The following is a 19,645-nucleotide window of genomic DNA, read 5'->3' on the forward strand; positions in this document are numbered from 1 at the left end:
TCAGGGCAAGATAGGGAGAACACTTCAAAATACAGGTTCGAAATAGGTAGGAATGGCTAGCAATTAAAAGTATTTCACACTATGTGATAGTGATAAAATGATAATCTTGTATGTTACAGCGACAGAAAAAGTTTCGACGAGAACACATAAAACATATGTAGAAATGTCATCAATTCCATGTTCCAATATTCACCAATTTACAATAGTATAAAAAGCCAAACATTTTAAAGCTAAATGTTGCATTGATTTAATTCTATTTGATAAGAACTCAAATTATATCAAATAAGAAATTTCCCTTTATTTTATTCTATACACCTTAAAAATAATATCTGTTTATGTTATCTGATCAGGCATTGAAAGACAAGCATTTGTTTATTTTTCGTTAATCTACGTTAATGGATAGCCTTTCAATAGTACATGCTTTCTGATGCTCAATGCCTATCTTTCCTTCGATGCAAAGCTGATTGCGCTAAAGAGACGGCGACCACAATTATGGGATACCTGTGGTCTCTATCTCCTTTGAGTTACTAAGCTATTTTACCATCGCAGATATAAAAGGTTCGTCGCTATACTACTATGCCGTTAATACTACAAAGGCAGCGGGTTTTTTTAATAATGAACGCGCGAATTCATGTAGCTAAATATACCTATATGTCGTAACCCGCGGTGGTTTATGGGTTGCGTATAAACGACTTAATCCTTGTATCTGAAAGCTATGTGAATGTTTACATTCATAAGAATGTAAACAAGAATTCTACAGCTTTTGAAACCTGGATTTGTATTTCCTTTTCGCTAATTTGCTTACTTACTTGATACCCATGAAGCACTGCAGGTCACGACACACAGAATCTCCGAATGTAGTTTTAAAAATATTATATATTTTTAAAATTGTTTGAATTCATTTTAGCGTCCCCCTCTCGAAACCATACTCTCTCCAATAAAGTTGAAGTATTTCTACACAAGCGACATTTAGTTGACAAATAGAAATTCCACAGACGGATTTTTTTCGTTTGCTTGTTTATAGTGAAACATTTGCTTTGTCAACGGGTTTTTGCTGTCCGTGTAGACGACAAGCGTAGACTTGTTTACTATTGTAAAACTCTATCTCTCCTACATTGGAGTTAAAGATAGTGTTGTCACAGAATACGGATACTATATGTTTCAATGTTCTGCGGACACAGGGTGTCTCTGGACAATGGTGCTCTGTTTTCCCGCCAACAGGTAGGACATGTTTTGTCGATTTCCAACATTTTAAAATTATTCACTGAATATGTTTCATTATAGAAATACTGCCAACCCTCTGCTCCTCATCTAATAAACCTGGAAAAAATGTGTTAGTACCATAATTGTATAATTTAGAGTGGTTTTCAAAATCCCGTGCAACATAATGTAGTTGTTAAAGTGTAATAGTCAAGCCAGAACAAAAAAGAACAAAGAAATTACAGTGTATAGTGGTAAATAAAATAAATAGTATTTCACGGGATTTTGAAAAACACTATCAGGTGAGTACCCATAGGTACCATATTGAAAAAGGATAGTATTTGGCGATCTTTCAATAAAAATAAAACATTTTTGGGTTGCTAACATAGATGGATTGCGCGCCCCCACCACCTCCACCAACCCCTGTGTACACGCCTGTTTGCGACGTGTGGCGGCAATCGTCTGGACTAAAAGACGTTTACAATAGTGTAATGGTCAGTGACATGACGGAAAAACATGACTTTAACGCTTCAAATAAGCTCACAGATCTAATAAGACCGAAAAATCCTAAGTACTTGTGAGTAATAGAAAGCAAAATAACAAATGCGACTTCTTTAAAATTGATGCGACTTTTTGTAAAGTGTCATTGAAATTTGAGCTTTTCGTCCCTGAGCTCATACATAGCGCAAGGATGATCAAGGAAAAATATTATAAAAAGCAAAAATCTGGGTATGTGCCTTTCGGCCTCATGTTATTTGTGTTTCAAAAATCAGTCCGGAATACAAAGAACCAATGGCCATTGTAAGAAATTGTGTTTTCTTTCTCTATCTCGAATTGCGGATTTTCCAGGTTTTTCCATCATGTCATGGTGAGTGCGTTTTACGTCTCTCTCTTTGAGTCATTGGATGCCCTCGTTTTATGTCGTTTCCGTACTCGATACCGCAGTCGTTGTTCTCTTTTTATTCCTTTATTTTCTTAGTTTATTTACCTTGGCTTCTTTGCCTTCATCCTCATCCTCGTCCTCCTTGCTGCTTTTCGGGGACACTTCGTTGTGTTTGTACCTATAAAAGTGCGAACAGAGTGAGGAGATATTACTCAGTCATAGTTCAGGTTTATTTCATATAAGAATATATTAGTAACATCCCAAGGCGCCTTAATATTCGCGGCCACATCTTTATGACGCCTTGCTATATATTAGCGTCCAACGTTTTATTCGAATGAGTAGAACTAATCGAGAGTAGACTGGGACGAAGCTCAGGAAATATCTATGAGACAGTGCTGAAAAACGCAAGACTAGTTTCAGTACCGCGCGGTTAAACTAGCCTTTTAGTTTTGAGATGGCGGCATTTTACCGGCGAACTGTCACATTTCGACGAATGCTAAGAAAACTAGACCAAACCTAAGGCTATAATTTTCTTTATGAATCCCTCATTATCAAAAAAATCTGTCATCTTTTGTACAGTATGGTTTCAATGCTGTACAGTTAGTCAAAACAACGACCGAAGTCATCCTTTCGTACCTTTACTCGAGTCAACGAGTCAACAGTGAGATTTTGTTTGTTTTCGCCAGAACACGCGCATGCGCATACATTATTCAGCACTGGCTATCTATGATAGCCTATTTTTCCACGTTGGGTACCTTTTCACGAAGATGAAGACAGCCCAAACTGTGCCTGAAACAGCCGCTCCAAACGCCACCACAACCACGACAATGTATGCCGTTACATACGCTGAAATGTACACCGTAAGATATTGATTTTAATCACTCAGACTTTTTTACGTCAATTTTTCTACCTCATTAAATGACGCCACCATATCTTCAATGGTTATGTCACGTTATTATGTTGATGTGTGGTCTTTGTCTTCATATTGTTTTGGAAAGATGATCGGCTCTTTTTTTTTTCAGTTTATTTTATTCTGATTTTCTTTCCTTTTTGTGAGTGTGTTTTTTTTATCACGTCGCCCCTTGGAAGGTCTTACTCTTTCTATGTATTCTCTATGTGACGGTGCGTATGTCACACATTTAAGTTATTTTTAGATTTTGCCATGCTTACCTCGTCTGTTGATGTCATTCCTGACCATAAGCGAAATCTTGATATCCGACTTCCCAATTCCTGATGTGACTTTACACAACTCCTGGCTATAACATTTGACGCCATAGCATTTCATCTTGTCAAGATAAGCAAGCTGGCAACCCTTCTGGGCGCAGCACATTCCCATACACTCCTCCATATCCTTAACATCCCCAAGGTAGGTGAAGTTTCCAGCGCTAAGCTGACCCTGGAGGGAGGCATTCTTTAAGACGTCGCTGTGAAGCATCTTGGCTTTGCGACATATTGGATTTTGGTTCTTTGCTAATGGCGGTCCTGAGCGTGGGACTGGAATGATGATGGCACCTGTCAGTGGATTATCAGGCGCGAACACAGGGGCGTACGCAGGGTGCCCATTGGCGGCCAAAAAGTGGGTCATTTCTTATTAAGGAATCTTCAAATACTATGCTTTTTCCATAAGATACCACAGGATTACCAACCTCTTATTCAGTCTCCAATAGTTTCAATAACTATCTCAATTTTTTTCACGATTCCAATACATTCCTGCACCCTTCCCCCCCCCCCTCGGCAATCCTGGGTACGCACCTGGACCATCATCAGAGGCAATAACATGCTGATAGTGTTTGCAGTTAATAAAATTGCTTTAATATCTTGTATGTTGAGAAGAGATAAGGAGACTTTTAATAGGGTGGTATGAATGGCGAGGCCGTACCAGGCCTCGCAATACTCCAGGGGTAGAGCCAAAATACAGACACATTAAGGGCGAGCCGGGGGTCGGGGGCACAGCCACGCCCCTTCTGATCATTTCCTTAAAACTGTAGAATAACGAGGGGGGGGGGGGGGGGGGGGGGGCAATTCCCCGGGCTCCTATAGATGTCACGACCCTGTCAGCGAAACCAATGGTTTTCACGTTCGACGTACATTTTGTTTTTGCTTGCCCCCCTCCCCCGTTTTTTCTACAGTTGTAAAGAAATGATCAGGCATGTTCAAAATAAGTGCTACTGTTATCATCCCTATATCATTCCCCCAAATCTCTTCAAGAAAAGGAGATACTTTATCTGTTTGCGGGATAGAAAGTTTGTTGAAATCTTACCTCTTAGGAGATCCACAAGGCTTTCACCTGGTGGAAAATCGGAAATAAATCTAAATTAGTAAATATTTAGTTTAACATGAGTCTATGTGATGATCTTAAAAAAGCAGTTCACCCCCTTTTTACGCCTGTAGTGTCATGTTTCCAGGGTAATCGCTCCACCCAACGTAACGGGTTTTGTATCGAACTTATTTCCTTAATAGACAGTCAAAACAAACTTTCAAAAGAAAGATCACATTTCTGATTATGACACTTTTGGCATAAAAACGGATTTCAGAGCTTCCAAAATGAAAAATAAAAATAATAAAAACAACGAAAGCAAGATAATACTGTCATATGCTAAGAACAGTTTTAAAGACCCGTGGAGGCAACAAATCGCATAAGTTTTTCCCCCAACTGGAGACATTACCTTCCACCGGAGCAAACACACAAAAGACTGCGAATACCGCCAGAATATAGACGGCATTGCCCGTGCGAGTACTTCTGATCACCATTGTTTTTAGTTCCACTGCTTTTGATCTTCGGTTTATCTCTTCAACAGCACCCTCGCCAAAATGCGGTATGTTCAACAGTCGTCAAATTGATACCGCCATCATAAAAATAAGACTAGGGACATAAGAAAAGGAATAATCCCGGGAAAATTAAGTAAAGTTTTCAAGAAAATTCAACTGACAAGAAAACAACCTGTTTTCTGATTGCAATTTATCAATTATTAATACAGCGAAGGAAGGATACGGCTAGCTATTGGTCGGGAGCGACGAAGCGAATTCCAGAACAATCAAACAATGCGATCACCAAACTTCATAATTTTAACTTCCATTTCGTTACACATAGAACACAGGAAAGTGTGTCTAAGACATGTAATTCGACATTTGGGGCATATTGTTAAGAGGTACCTGCGATTAGGTCGTCTTTAATCGTAAAGGATAGATTTTTCTTGTTTTTGTTTATAGACGCAAGCGCAAGAGTGAAATTGCGAACAACACAAAACAAGCAAAATATAACAACACGCCTTTCGGTTAAAGGAGGAGCGTCACTGAGAAGGAGGAAAAATGCCGTTGATAAATCTTCAAAATTCTCTATGTTTTACTGCCAAATAAATCTTCTCTAGCACCAAACCCCCGGCCAAACAAAGAATTCAGTGTCAGCCCCATGTAAAATGTGTTATACTAAAGTAGCGCTGCAACCGCTTCACGAACCGTTGATGCGAAAGCTAATTTGGATGTAAGCGACAAATCTATATACAGCTTATAAGAATCACTGGCCCATCCACCATAATGTTGAATAGGTTCGCCTAGTAAACCGAGTTTGAAAACCCAAGAGGTAGATCCACGCCTAAAGGAGTGACCACGGAAGGCCTCGGCATTCGGGACACCAGCAAAGCGTAGACAGGATCGAAATGTAGAAACCAAGACCTGCTTAGTTAGGGGATACGATTTACCGTTGCTATCTAACAGCAGAAAGAGCGGTCTGCTGGACGGCGCAGGAACAAGCGAGAGCATGTGATAATATGCAGCAACAGGGCATAACGGCGAACCCGGAATGGACAAAAGGGGATTTTGCAACGGACGGTACCCGAATTGAGTGGTCTTGGTTTGTTTAAAAGTCACTAATAATCCGGTAGAATTAATAACGACATCCGCTCGAGTGAGATCACGACGAGCGCTAAATTGACTCCGTGGAACTGGAATAATATTGGCCAGACGAGTCATCAAATAAAATGAAAAAAGGCACAATGCATCGTGCAATCGAATAGATCAGATAGAAAATTAAGCGAGGCTGACACGCGGGCGAGAATTTCCGTGGTGACCGGGGGCGCCCGATTAGGACAATGAAAGCTACTGCGCTTAATACCCCGAATAGTAAGATTATATATAAAGGACTGACTGAAAGAACAGTCCTCGTCTAAGAAAGTATGTAACAACTTAACGCCAGACAAGTAATTTTGAATACTACTCCATTACCAGAAATAAGAGACAACATGGCCACCACGCATGCGTAATAGTGCACATACAATGTCAAAATGGCTGCCATTTATTATAAGGAAATGTGAGGAGACATCACAATTTATCAAATTTTCTCGTTTCAGAGATTTTGGGCTCACGATGCAGGACTCGGAAAAAAAACCTTGCCATTCGCGTGATACACTTTCCGTTCAAACGATGCCAGAGAAAGCCCTATAATTGTTCCTTGGACATTGCACTCGCATAACGGCCCAGGATGTCCAAATGCATGTTCGCTTAAAAGCGCCTTGCAGCCAGAGCATCGGCGGTCACGTTTCTTTTATGCCTCCTCCCATTATTGTTGGAATTTTATGTTCGAAGTCGATTGAAAAGAAGGCTAAAGGCTATTGATAAGGGCGAGTATACACTCTGTACTTTGATACTGAACAGAACGTAAGAAAGCACACCCCTCACATATAAGGCGGATCAGTTGTCAATCAAACAAACTCATTAAATGGTCAATTAATCCCTTTGACCCTGCGGTCTCAAAGGGGGGTACAATTTGTAGACAGGGCCACTTTGCCAGCGTACAGATGCAATGTGTTTGCGGTGACTCCATCAAGTGGATAAACTCACCAACTATGTCATCTGGAAGTGTGGTGAAATACTATGTCAAAATTAGGTAAGATGTTTGTGTATCTTTCCTCATAATTTTGAAATGTCATGTAAGCTGATATAAATAAAGACTACCATAGAATTATTATATAGTCTATACTGTTCAGAATGATGCTTCATGGCCTAGAATCAACTGATCACAGAGACAGTATGCTAGTGTTTGTGATGCAGCCCAGATATGATATGAAGATATTTGGCATAGGCATAAAGGATTGATATACAACTTCAAATTAAAATGCCCCTTATTGAATCATCGCCCTCCCTTAACACAAGTTTTAACGCATGCACCATTCCTTGCTAGCAGAGATTCTTTGCATTAAGGCTGGGTTGAGCAGGCGTAGCGAATCATCATATTTTGTTTTTACATTGTGAGCATACGATCATTTCAATAACTCAGACAGAGGATATTGCGTGCAAAACACTTTATTTCTCACTTATATGATGGATGTATGGTTGTATAATGCTATGTACGTAAGTTTAACTACGATTCACAAACAACAATATCGATCAATGCGTAATAACAAAAGATTAAAACTCTTTTGGATTGATACGGACTCCTGTAGCTGTAAATGGTGAGAGTTAAATCCATATTGGTTATGTCCAGCATCCCATGCAAGCCATAAGTGCAAATTACTTTTATTGCCATTGTAGATATGCTTTCATTATTTTCTTGGGGTCCTGGATGCAATCCTTACAAAAAGTTCTTACACCGTAACAAAATGTTAGGTTTAAACACGAGGTTCCGCTATTATAAAAGAAAACGCTCCTCCCAGCTAGCACTGCCACGCTAGCAGTCACAACACTGCCACGCTAGCAGTCACAACTGTCACGCTAGCAGTCACAACACTGTCACGCTAGCAGTCACAACACTGCCACGCTAGCAGTCACAACACTGCCACGCTAGCAGTCACAACACTGCCACGCTAGCAGTCACAACACTGTCACGCTAGCAGTCACAACACAGCCACGCTAGCAGTCACAACACTGCCACGCTAGCAGTCACAACACAGCCACACTAGCAGTCACAACACTGTCACACTAGCAGTCACAACACTGCCACGCTAGCAGTCACAACACTGTCACGCTAGCAGTCACAACACTGCCACGCTAGCAGTCACAACACTGCCACGCTAGCAGTCACAACACTGCCACGCTAGCAGTCACAACACTGTCACGCTAGCAGTCACAACACAGCCACGCTAGCAGTCACAACACTGCCACGCTAGCAGTCACAACACAGCCACACTAGCAGTCACAACACTGTCACACTAGCAGTCACAACACTGCCACGCTAGCAGTCACAACACTGCCATGCTAGCAGTCACAACACTGTCACGCTAGCAGTCACAACACTGTCACGCTAGCAGTCACGACACTGTCACGCTAGCAGTCACAACACTGTCACGCTAGCAGTCACAACACTGTCACGCTAGCAGTCACAACACTGTCACGCTAGCAGTCACAACACTGTCATGCTAGCAGTCACAACACTGCCACGCTAGCAGTCACAACACTGTCACGGTAGCAGTCACAACACTGCCATGCTAGCAGTCACAACACTGCCACGCTAGCAGTCACAACACTGCCACGCTAGCAGTCACAACACTGTCATGCTAGCAGTCACAACACTGCCACGCTTGCAGTCACAACACTGCCACGCTAGCAGTCACAACACTGTCATGCTAGCAGTCACAACACTGCCACGCTAGCAGTCACAACACTGCCACGGTAGCAGTCACAACACTGCCACGGTAGCAGTCACAACACTGCCACGCTAGCAGTCACAACACTGTCACGCTAGCAGTCACAACACTGTCATGCTAGCAGTCACAACACTGCCACGCTTGCAGTCACAACACTGCCACGCTAGCAGTCACAACACTGCCACGCTAGCAGTCACAACACTGTCACGCTAGCAGTCACAACACTGTCACGCTAGCAGTCACAACACTGTCACGCTAGCAGTCATGCGTGTAAATATGCTTAACTCTGAGCCTCAGTAGGTTGGGATAAAACTAATTTTGCATAGGTAACAAGACATTTGGTGATTTGTTGTCCACTCGCATTTTCGGTGAGCCCACGTTTTTGATTTTGGCTGTCTTTAATCTTCTGCATCTTGATATTAATCTCGCGCTGTGATGAAAATGCTTATATTTTAGAGCGCACACAGCTTGGTATAACATTATTTTATGATAAATTGAAACAATGTATGGGGACAAGTCTAGGAATTGTGCTTATATTTATAATTGTATCTAATTTTGGTTTAGAATATGACATTTGAATTTAGCGCTCAAAACAATTGTCCTGACATGTTGACTCATTGATGGCTGATAGATAACTGGTTGTTCTTGAGCCCGGACGGGAGGAGCTTTCCCCTTTATATAGCGGACCCTTGTTTTCAAGTTTTGCTTTCAGAGAACTCAAAAATAAAACATTCCGGTATATTTGATTATGTATACATGAGCGATCGGGGTATATTGAAAAACTGTTTAATCAAACTGCAGTGGAACCTTAATAACTCAACTGACTCAATTTCCATTCATTTTCAGTCTTGTCTTCTTAGATAACATTGTTGTTAGAATTCCTTGAGGGTTCGAGTTAATAGGTTCCACTGAATCAGTTAAATTACATGTGCTTAGGATAGTGCTGCACATTTAACTAGTTGTTGTGGTTTTGAGTTTCAAAAAACATGAAGTCCTGAAAGAAAACAAAATAAGAAAGTTGAACTTCAAGGTTGAATGCACCTTAGATAATTTTATCATTTTCGGATAATTTCTTCATTCAGAATAAACCTTAACTGTTTCTACAGGTTAGGAATGATTTGGCTTTAACACTTAATTACAGTACACCCTCTCAGTCACTTATCAATAAGTACATGCTTTTTTACGGTAAGAATAAGGACTCATTAAAATAGCTGATAAGGGATCTTGTGAAGTAAAAAAAAAAAAGAATGTAACCCTCCACCCCCTATCCAATTTTTTTTTTTGGAATTGCCATCCATATAAATAGAATTTGAAACCATAAATATGATATCCGCACTTATTATTCTTATATCTTGGTACAATATTTACCAAAAAAATACATGGATAATGTATTAAGAATTTTTTTTCCTATTCCAATTTTCTTAACTTAACAAGATCCCTAGAAAGAAAGGCAATGACTTACTATCAAGAACACTGCTCCCAGCATGACAGCTTTCATCTTTACATCCAAATCCATAGGGACTATAAAATAAAACAACAATGTATCACAAGTGCCTAACATAACATGTTAAGTCAAGGGTTACCTACTATCTAAATTACAAAAAATATATATAAACAATATTTGAGCAGCCAAAGCCAGGGGTTTGTTAAAGGTGGCATGTATAGTGGTCATAGTGGTGGTTGCAGTCAGGACACAAATTACCTCATCTTAGATAATGAGATTAAAATTTTGGGGACCTTATTGTAAACATCTGAAAATTGTGGTTTTGCTTGTTGATGGATAAAATTCAGATGCTAGGAATTTCCTTTACTGGGACTTATTTAGTTATCACAATCAAATATTATGCAATGGAATAACCTCCCCCACAGGCATCTTGAGTTTTTTGGGCATTTTATTGCGAAAAAGGTCTTGTATCGGGCTTCCTGTGGCGCAGTCAAGAAAGGGTCCCCTCTTCTGGTTCCGGTTCAACCACAGGAAGCCCAATTCACAAAATACTGACAAAGCACAAAAAACCCCGAGATGCCTGAGGGGGAGACTAAATGGAAAAAAATATTATATAAATATACTTGTACATTTAATTAAAAAAAATGAAGTGTTTATAAAGATTGGTTGATTGATCGATCGATTGGTTAATTGATTGGTTGGCACAATAAGTCTTATTGTATTATTTTAGAGATGAGCACCAGGAAAAAGTGTAATGTGGTTAATAAAACTTCTTACATGTTATTCCAAAGTTCTCGGCATCAGTAAAGGCCTCCTTGATCAAACCAGTCCACTGCTTGGTAACCTTGCCAACTGGAACTGTGCCGTCAGCTGACAACACCTGAGGAAAACATATGACACAAGTTGCAAACACGAGGAGAATGAAGCAACTTTCAACACTAACAGAACACAAAATGACAGCGATACTGAACAATAAAAATAAATTTAGTGCGACTTTTCCCTTCTGAAATTATTTCATTTCAACCCTCTGCGGTGAGGGTTTTGTTGTATGGACTTCACTGAGGTGTGTGGACAAGCTAAGGGTGAAAAATGATCCACTCTAAATACACACAGAATGTTAAAAATGATTTTGACTGCACTTTTCTTTACCCTATTTGCCCACATTTTAGAATGTGCACCCACATATAGATCCGCACCCCAATTTTCAAGGCCTTTTTTTTTACAAAATTTGAAAACCTGTGTATAATATGTACCTAATTTTTTAGCTCATTTTCCAGAAAAAAAGTTAGAAATAGCAAGGAAATGAGGACCAAAAAGAAACAAAAATCTAAATAAAGGACTGAACTGATTGAACATGATAAGATAAATGTTCCGATTCACAATTTATTTTATTTATACATAAGTAATTCCTTTCTACATCTGAACTTGAAGGTGATAATCACTTTCAACCTCTTAGGCATAAGCAGCGCATCTTAGCACAACTGTAAAGCTGTTATTCTTATCAGTGAATGATTGTATTTTCACATGGAACATGTGGAATGCGAGGTATGTGTCTCACCGGGAACTCCACATCTGCACAGCATCGACAAGCACAGATTGGTCCAGTCATGGTTAGTATAGTCTGGCGGTTGGCATCCTTGATGGTGAACTTAGGCTTGCAAATGTAAAACCTGGGAGCACAGGGAGAAAGGTTTTATTAGTCATAAGAAGATCACAAGAGGAATGGGGAAAATTAGAAATCTATGAGGACTGCCAACACTGTATACATTGATTTGAAGCCTCCCCTTACTATAAACATAAATGTTAGTAGTGATAGGTGGCTCTGACACATTAAACATGAAGCCTTGGGTCGGGAATTTGTTTATTTAAATAAAATTTATTATGCACTAGTCATTTGAAACTCCACCCCCATGGTCCCGGAGAACAGTTAACCCTGAATAAAAAATCTGAAAGTACCCTCCAGTTGTTTTTATGTTTGTCCCCACTACCCCAGGGTGGGAAAGAACTACAGAACATGACTGAAAAGTCTGATTATATAAAAGATGCACTTTGAGCTAGGGCAAGATAATGAGAATAGTGTGCTAAATAGCCAATATTATCTTGGCTACAGGCTAGGATATTGGCTATTTAAAAAAAAAAAACACTCCACATAACCCCCTGTAAATCTTAAATAACTTTTTAAAATATTGTCTCCCCAATAATAAGGGCAGCTGTTTGGGACCTCTTGTGAATAAAACTTAATATATAAAATAACACCGTCGTCATAACTTACTCTTGTTCAAAAATACTGTCATAACTTACTCTTGTTCAACATATCCAACAACATTTCCACGTGGAGCCTGTACTTCAATAGTCTGCAAGCAGCACCAGCAGCAAAAACAAGCACACCTGAGAGGGCGAGACAAGTGGATCACCTCACGCCCGGTGTTGTCAGTGATCTCCATCTCAAAGGGACGGGCAGGGCCACAACATTGACGAGTACAGCAGTCAGTATCTTTAATAAGAGAACACTTAATGATGATAGTAATATGCACACTGTGCCAGTCTAGGGCAAGGAGAAGGGTTACAATTTCTCTTTAATGACAATGGTATTTTTGTCTTCTGTAATGTGGATATTAAGCTTTGGAGCTAATATCTTAAAATCTTTTAAGACTTTAAAACATTAAGTCAAGAAAAAAATAGCTTGGTTCCAGAGCCTCAAACAGCTTTATATTTAGTGGCCGGCGGAGCTCAGTGCTTAAGAGCTTGCTGGCTAGCCATTTAATAGAGAGACGTTAGAGGCTCTGGAACTAGGGTAAGAAAATAGAAAAAAAGCTGACAAATTTATGAAATGAAAGGAAACCAGGGAAGCTAAATTCAATGATTTCAAATTAAAGGAATGATTTTGGAAAACCTTATAAAATTTAGTACAAATGCTTTTAGATTATCTAGCAATTCAGTTTACTGTACTTTCTCATGATGTAAATTGTCAATTATTGGTTTAACATTACCTTCCTTAGCAAAATAGACCTGCTGCCCAAGAGAGTTGGTTATTTGGTACTTGTTCTTCATCTCACAGCCAGTAAAAACTAAGTATATTTTAAAAGAGAGAGAAAGGAAAATGAGTGTGGGAAAATAAGTCCTCCCCTGTTAGATTTTTTGTACCAAAATAACATGTTTTTTAAAACATCACATTGAATTGTTTGTTTAATCCCTTGGACAACCATACTCACTTCCAGCTTGGCTTGTTTATTGGTGCTATGCGCTCAAACATGGATGGCGGAAGGGCCACTGGCCATCCCCAAAATTAGGCAAGAGGAGGATAGAACTTACAAAATTTTGATTGATAGCACAATTAAAATTGAAATTCAAACCATATTTCTGTGTATAGAAAGGGAAATATCCCATAGTTTTTGCGCTTTAGTACAAAAAATATTATTTCTAATCGAGCGCATGCTTTTTTTAAACTCGATTTTCTATCACATTTTATCTCGTTATTATAGAAAACAAATCCCAAGAAGTTTGCTGCTGTTCCTTCACATGTATAAGACATTCTTCTTAACTTAGCAATTATCTATTTTCGGAGCTCTGCACTCGACAAGGTCTAGCGGGAATCGACTCACCTTAGGCATGTCCGTTATGGCATGCGCTCATATTTCAATTTTTGCAGCGAAGATCACTGATTGGTACATGTCCGTGCATGCGCATGCAATAAATACTGGACCCTCTTTCACACGAGCCAGAATGTCGAGTGCAAAGCCCCAGATCTGGACTAGCGTTCTGTCTGATAGATTTTCAACCGTTCTCTGCCAAAACACGACGTGAAAGTTTTATGGTCTGGCGAGTATGTGGTCGGTTAGGGTGGTCTCTGTTTTATATACAAGAAATGAAGTTTACAATTCATTTTATTTTATTCCTGTAAAAGTCTAGGTAATTTCATCAAAACTATTGTGGAATTTTTCGCCAAGCGTTAAAGTGTTATCTCGGCCACTCCGTCCTAGCTGTAGTTGGTGTCACCCCTACTGTCTGATTTATTGATGTATGTACTCACGCTCAAACAGCTCAACTTGCTGCCTTATCAATAGCTGGTCTATCTGGGTAAGGTATTCCAGGCCGGGTGGGCATCCCATCGGGGGAGGGGGAGGCTGCATCCATACCACCTGCCCTGGATTTACAGCACCTAAAACAAAGAACATACTTATTGAACAGCCTCTGTCTACCTTCATTTTGTCATCCTATTACCAACTGTGAGAAAGCATCCATTTCCATCAGCTTATTTGGGGAACTCAATGCAATAAAGATGGAAATTGGTAAATAAGGTATTAAGACAAGTTCCAGCAGAATATCAGGCTTTTTCATAAAAAGGTGTAAAAAATCTTGTACCAGAAAAGTTGAAAGCCTACACAGCTTTGGTTTTGGTGTCTTTTTAGAGGTGAACATGTCAGCATTCATGTGTGGTGTTTCCATTTAAATATTTTTATTGGAAGCGATGAAATTAATTCTTCAAAAAGTACTGCTTTTCTCTATGATTTTTGGGGTCAATTTCAATTCTATAGCATTTCTTGTACCATAATCACCTCGGATTCTTTTGTTTTCTGAGGGAAGATTACTAGCGAGATTCCCTCGAAAACATAGATGGTTCTAAATTTTCCTCCTGCATTAATGATGAGGGAAATTTAGTTTCTAAATTTCCATCATGCAATAATAATGAGTGAAATTTAGAAAAAGACAAAAGAATCTTTTAAATTTCTCTCTGCATCAGTGCAAATTTAGAACCAAGATGCTTGTCTTCTAGTTTCCACCAGGGAAACAAATAGAGGAAGCTTTCTGATTAGCGCAGGAATAGACCCTGCGCCAAGAGACCAGAGTATTTGACCTAGTCTTACAACGTTAGACTAGATCCATGTGGCATGATTTTGATTGCTGTATGCATGCATGCTATTAATGACGTCAAACAACTAAACTGTGTAGAGCAACTATGTAAATCAACTATGTTTGATTTGATAATTGTCTGTGAAAATGTAGTGCTCTCTGGAGGGATGAAAAGAACACTGCCCTGATCCATTGTACTGTGTTCGCCTGCGGCATCGGGACTTCAACTAATCATCCCTCGGTTGCTGGGACATTTAATCACTAAATTCCCCTCATGCCATGCTATACTTTATAATAATTTCTCAAAATTTCTAACAATGTTTTTCATGGTGTTGCAAACAATATTGACTTAAACACGAAGGTGGGGTATAAAAGGGCCTTAGCCCCGCTCCTATTTCCCAAATGGAGAGAAATTCCAATATGGTGGCCATTACCGATACGAGCCCAGTCAAGAAAGAATGCCCCCAAATCTAATGATTTGATATCAAACAAATTAAATATTTTCCAAATGAAAGAAAAGATATGTTTGATTTGTAATTCAAACCTTTCTTGGCAGCGAGAAATGCATATTTGTCTTAAAGTTCGTACATTTACGGCGCCATTTCAAATCTCCTGCCTTTCCCTTCGAAGCTATCTTTGGTATGCTTACCTTCCCGACCCTCCTAGGGAAGGATTTGGTGAGCTTGGGCCCGCAATGACCACAGTTATTGCTTAGTAGTCTATCCTAAAGGATTATGCGTGCAAGCAGAGCTAAATTTTGCCATTCTTAGCATGTTTAGAAAACATGTTTCGTTGAGCGATTTTGCCTAATTTCTTCGCACTTTTCTTGGCCCATAGTTTCCGTATTTCAATTAATGAAGAGCATTGTACTCTAAAAAGAACCTAAAATGGGGAAAAGAGGAAAGGAAGACAGGACGAATAGATAGTGCAGAAAATAATCTGTGTTTTTGTAAGTTCTGTACTAAAATAGCACACAACAAAGTAGGACATTAGAACTAAACATAAGCAGCAAACATCAGGTATAAAGTCAAGATACAGCTGTAGTGTAAGAGGACACTTAAAAGTGTAACTTAAAACTTATTCTAGTGAAACCATTATTTCTACTTGTTGCTGCAACAGGTGTAAAACAAAAATGCAAATTGTGCCTATCTGCTGTTGTACATATGTTTAAGAATTAACCAAATATCCAGAAAGTGTTTTGACATTTACCTGAGCAGGAAGAAAATTTGGTGTAGTGGGCAGGTCAGGGGATGTTGAACCCCAGTTGACTTCTACTTTGACAGAAAGTCAATTTGTCAAGACTTATCTTCATTATCTTTTTACCAAATTAGTTGATCAATACGTGTTTTACCATGATCAGGCTTCAGCAACTGACCCCAGTTTCATAAGATATCCAAGCGGCATCCAGGGAATGTGCAAGTTAAACTCTGATATTACATTATCTAGGGTGGTCATTACCTTGGGTCCTTTCTCTGGTGCCATCCTGCTGTTAGTTCCAGACTTCTTGATTCAGAAATTAAAGAATGGCTAAGGGAATTTGTCAACTTACCCTCACCCTGTCTGTCATTTATTATGTACACCTGTTTGAATAGGGAGTATAGTGCAGTCAACTTGATTTCTTTGAGAGCACTTGGTCATTAGACCATTGTGCCATCGTGCTAATTTACCAGATGTAGGGTTAAAAGTAGGGCTTAGTACCATCCAAATAAAATGCAAAACTTACTATTTGTATGTACAAAACAAGGGAGTGGTATACAATAAAAGAAAACATTTGTTTCAATATTTGTTTTTATAATGCATAACTGGCTCACAGAAACAGCAGAAAACCCTTTGTACAATGTCTCAGCTTGTATACTTACACATATATGTACACCAAACAACTGAAGGGCTACTAAAGAAATGCCTGATATCCATCTTATTGGGTTGGAGCCATAATTGAGTCTATCTTTCTACTTTTTGGATCAGAATGCATCTGTATCTATGATGATTACGAATGACTACAAATAATAACAATTGAATTAGCTTTGTGTTTCTATTTTTCGAAAAAGGGTCTGGATCCTTAGTTTTATAAAAGGGTTGCCCAAACATATGTTTTATACTTTATAAGTTAAAGTATACAAAATAGATACATGACTTTTACTGTTTTGATTCAATGGATATATGCCTCCTGTATCTATACTTGCTTTTACTGTAAGAATGAGAAGTCTTGAACTTAATGGATAAAAGACAAGGCATTTTGGTTTATTCAAAAGTATAATTTATAATGCAGTTTATAAAATATGACTGGTAGCTTAACACTTCAGTAACACATAAATCAATTTGATAGCAATGGAACATGTTTCCTTTATAAAGGAATGTTTGTGATTTAAAATCACAGGGAAAATTTAATACTGTATATGTCTATGTATCTGCTTTTTCTTGAGGAATAGAATCAAAAAGCCCAAACTGTCGCGATCTCGTACCAGAACAATGAATACAATACACAAAAAACTGGAAGTCGACTCTGCCAAATTTTTGTCTTTAATAAGACTTGAAGTCTGCCCTGAAGAAGTCTTATTAAAGACGAAAATTTGCCATAGTCGATTTCCAGTTTTTGGTGTATTGCTTTTTCTTGAGGAATATATCTTGTTGATAATTCAGATGTCACCATGACTTGCTTCTTGGGTATAGCTAGGATGAAATCATATAATTAATTAGAGATTATATATAATAGATTCAACATTCAAGTTTGGCCCCCAATTAATTCAGAAAGATTTACTTAACTGTTTAGTTAACATTACTAGAATACAAATAATGGACTGCTTTCTCTGATGATTTATGTGTATTTATAGAAAGATCCCAACAACAAAAAAACACTACCATTTACTACATATTTATACTTAAATTCCAACTTATACGGGTATCTTGTAAATAGAATTAAAACTTCACACACCACAAAACAATCTTGTCCGAGCTCGAGGCGATGTAAAAATAAAAACAACAACAGTAAAGCAAGATTTGATCTACAAGCAACATCTTTTCTATAGAAGGCCTGCATTACTTCTATCGGCAGTTATGTGGACAAAGTCGAGATGCATTTTCTAACAAAACAGAGTTTCCCCGCTACTTTAAGTACCTATAAGCTTTTGGTGACAAATTTATATCCTGTTTTCTGAGTTTGAAAGTACATTTTAGGCATAAAAAAACTCACCTTTTTTCGAGGTTTGAAATCATTGTTTTCTGGTCATGCGTTTGCTCATTTTTTTTTAGTAAATCGCGATGGTCTCGTAGCTTTATTTCTACTGAGTTTTCTTTTTTACACATTCTATAGGACTAGAAGGTAGAATTGGCATTTTTATACATCAGGAAGCGCTTTGAAACCTCTCCCCTCTGTGTTTTGTACTTGACTTGGGCCGCCATCTTGAATTTGATCCACACTCCATGGCGGTTGATTGACAAATAAGCCAATGCTTCCCTAGGAAGCGGCCATTTATGCCGTGCCTTCGTGTTTAATTTCAACATATATAGCTATGTAAGCTATGTAAAACTATTAATATTATTTTGGTACATGATTTTTGGCTGTGGACTGCTCAAGGTTCTAATAAAACCTCTCTTAAAACCTTTTTAGAAAGTTATTTTGAGATTTTAATACATTGTGCCTTCCAATATTAAATGAAAACAATAACAAAGGCGTGGCTGACAATGAATCTTTAACTCACATAATTAATTATAGCCATATCACAGAACACAATAGTACTTATATGCGTTTTTAGCTTTATTTGCAAAGCATTTATTTAAAAATTGCCTCCAATGACAGTTACAAGTTTATATACAAAAAACGAATGTGCATAGTGATATGATTGGGAAAATGTTTAGATATGAGAAGCCAAAACCAATAGACAATAACAACAAGAAGTAAAGTTGTCTGTAGACAAAAATACAGTACTGAAAAAATTAGCCATTGAAATGATTTTCAAATCGACTTTTAAATCAACAATAAGAAATTGAATTGAGATTAAGAAATTGAATTAAGTTAGGTTAAATAACTTAACTCGTCACTTACGAGTCCTTAACAATGCGACATGGTTTTGGATTGATAAACATGATTCAAAAAAATATACAACTTGTGGGGCACCGACCAAGTGTTTCGGCACACACTCCCGGGCCTAGGGTATCTAGACTCAAACTAAAGGGAACGAGCGAAAACAACGAGCTTTATCAAATCTACATGCACAGGAACACGAGAGATCAATGGAAAGGCTAAAGCCGTCTTTAAAAAGTTCACTAAGCATCGATTAGTATCTAAAATGATTACATATCTTGTGGTGATGTGGTGTGTACGTGCAGTGCGAGTTTCGACAAGACTTGTAAGTCTCAAAGTTTGTTTACAATAACTTAATAGTAACAAAAATGGTTTTATCGGTTATTATTTTTCGAGAATTTGTAATTGAGGATCCTTACCCGGTTGCTGAGTGGTAACAGCTGGGACTTGTGCGATTTCGGCCGACTTTTGCGCCATTTTTTGCCGTCACATCAAGGTAGGTCGGTTGAATGGAGGTGTTGTCGCGGCGTTTATATCTCTTCGTAATCCCTTCGTGCTTTGCGTCTTTACGTCACACAAGGTGACCAAAATAGACCAATAAATACGCAAACTTACGTAAGCATGCATAATTTATACACCTCTTCGAAATGCTCGTTTTAGCTACCTGG

General features: G+C 38.6%; 2 protein-coding genes and 1 long non-coding RNA gene across 3 annotated transcripts; all 3 read right to left on the bottom strand.

Annotated features, from left to right (window-relative positions):
• Positions 1–278: 278 nt before the first annotated feature.
• LOC5502428 lies at positions 279–5,037 on the bottom strand. Its single transcript, XM_032370694.2, has 6 exons — positions 4,750–5,037; positions 4,344–4,370; positions 3,254–3,577; positions 2,839–2,929; positions 2,189–2,261; positions 279–1,320 (listed from the first exon to the last, which is right to left on the bottom strand). The coding sequence occupies exons 1-6, from the start codon at positions 4,832–4,834 to the stop codon at positions 1,312–1,314; spliced, it is 609 nt and encodes a 202-aa protein (XP_032226585.2). The 5' UTR covers positions 4,835–5,037; the 3' UTR covers positions 279–1,311.
• Positions 5,038–7,365: 2,328 nt separating this feature from the next.
• LOC5502431 (phospholipid scramblase 2) lies at positions 7,366–19,551 on the bottom strand. Its single transcript, XM_001623562.3, has 8 exons — positions 19,397–19,551; positions 14,136–14,264; positions 13,096–13,173; positions 12,407–12,599; positions 11,664–11,775; positions 10,883–10,985; positions 10,124–10,182; positions 7,366–9,655 (listed from the first exon to the last, which is right to left on the bottom strand). The coding sequence occupies exons 1-8, from the start codon at positions 19,452–19,454 to the stop codon at positions 9,617–9,619; spliced, it is 771 nt and encodes a 256-aa protein (XP_001623612.2). The 5' UTR covers positions 19,455–19,551; the 3' UTR covers positions 7,366–9,616.
• LOC125572174 lies at positions 14,614–19,390 on the bottom strand. The gene is made up of 2 exons (XR_007313651.1): positions 18,147–19,390; positions 14,614–17,626 (listed from the first exon to the last, which is right to left on the bottom strand). It is a non-coding gene; the product is annotated as an uncharacterized LOC125572174 (long non-coding RNA).
• Positions 19,552–19,645: the final 94 nt, after the last annotated feature.

Source organism: Nematostella vectensis, chromosome 9 (assembly GCF_932526225.1).
Source record: "Nematostella vectensis chromosome 9, jaNemVect1.1, whole genome shotgun sequence".
NCBI classification, from domain to species: Eukaryota; Metazoa; Cnidaria; class Anthozoa; order Actiniaria; family Edwardsiidae; genus Nematostella; species Nematostella vectensis.

Bases quoted from the DNA above. Each gene is read 5' to 3' on its own strand.
- LOC5502428 (XM_032370694.2), bottom strand. From the start codon at position 4,834: ATGGTGATCAGAAGTACTCGCACGGGCAATGCCGTCTATATTCTGGCG. The intron at 3,578-4,343 runs GTAAGATTTCAA...TCATCATTCCAG, and splicing joins CCTTGTGGATCTCCTAAGAG to TCCCACGCTCAGGACCGCCA. The intron at 2,930-3,253 runs GTAAGCATGGCA...TGTACATTTCAG, and splicing joins GAATGACATCAACAGACGAG to CGTATGTAACGGCATACATT.
- LOC5502431 (XM_001623562.3), bottom strand. From the start codon at position 19,454: ATGGCGCAAAAGTCGGCCGAAATCGCACAAGTCCCAGCTGTTACCACT. The intron at 10,183-10,882 runs GTAAGAAGTTTT...TTTATTTTATAG, and splicing joins CGAGAACTTTGGAATAACAT to TCCCTATGGATTTGGATGTA. The intron at 9,656-10,123 runs GTAAGTCATTGC...GTTTTCTTTCAG, and splicing joins TGGGAGCAGTGTTCTTGATA to GACTTCATGTTTTTTGAAAC.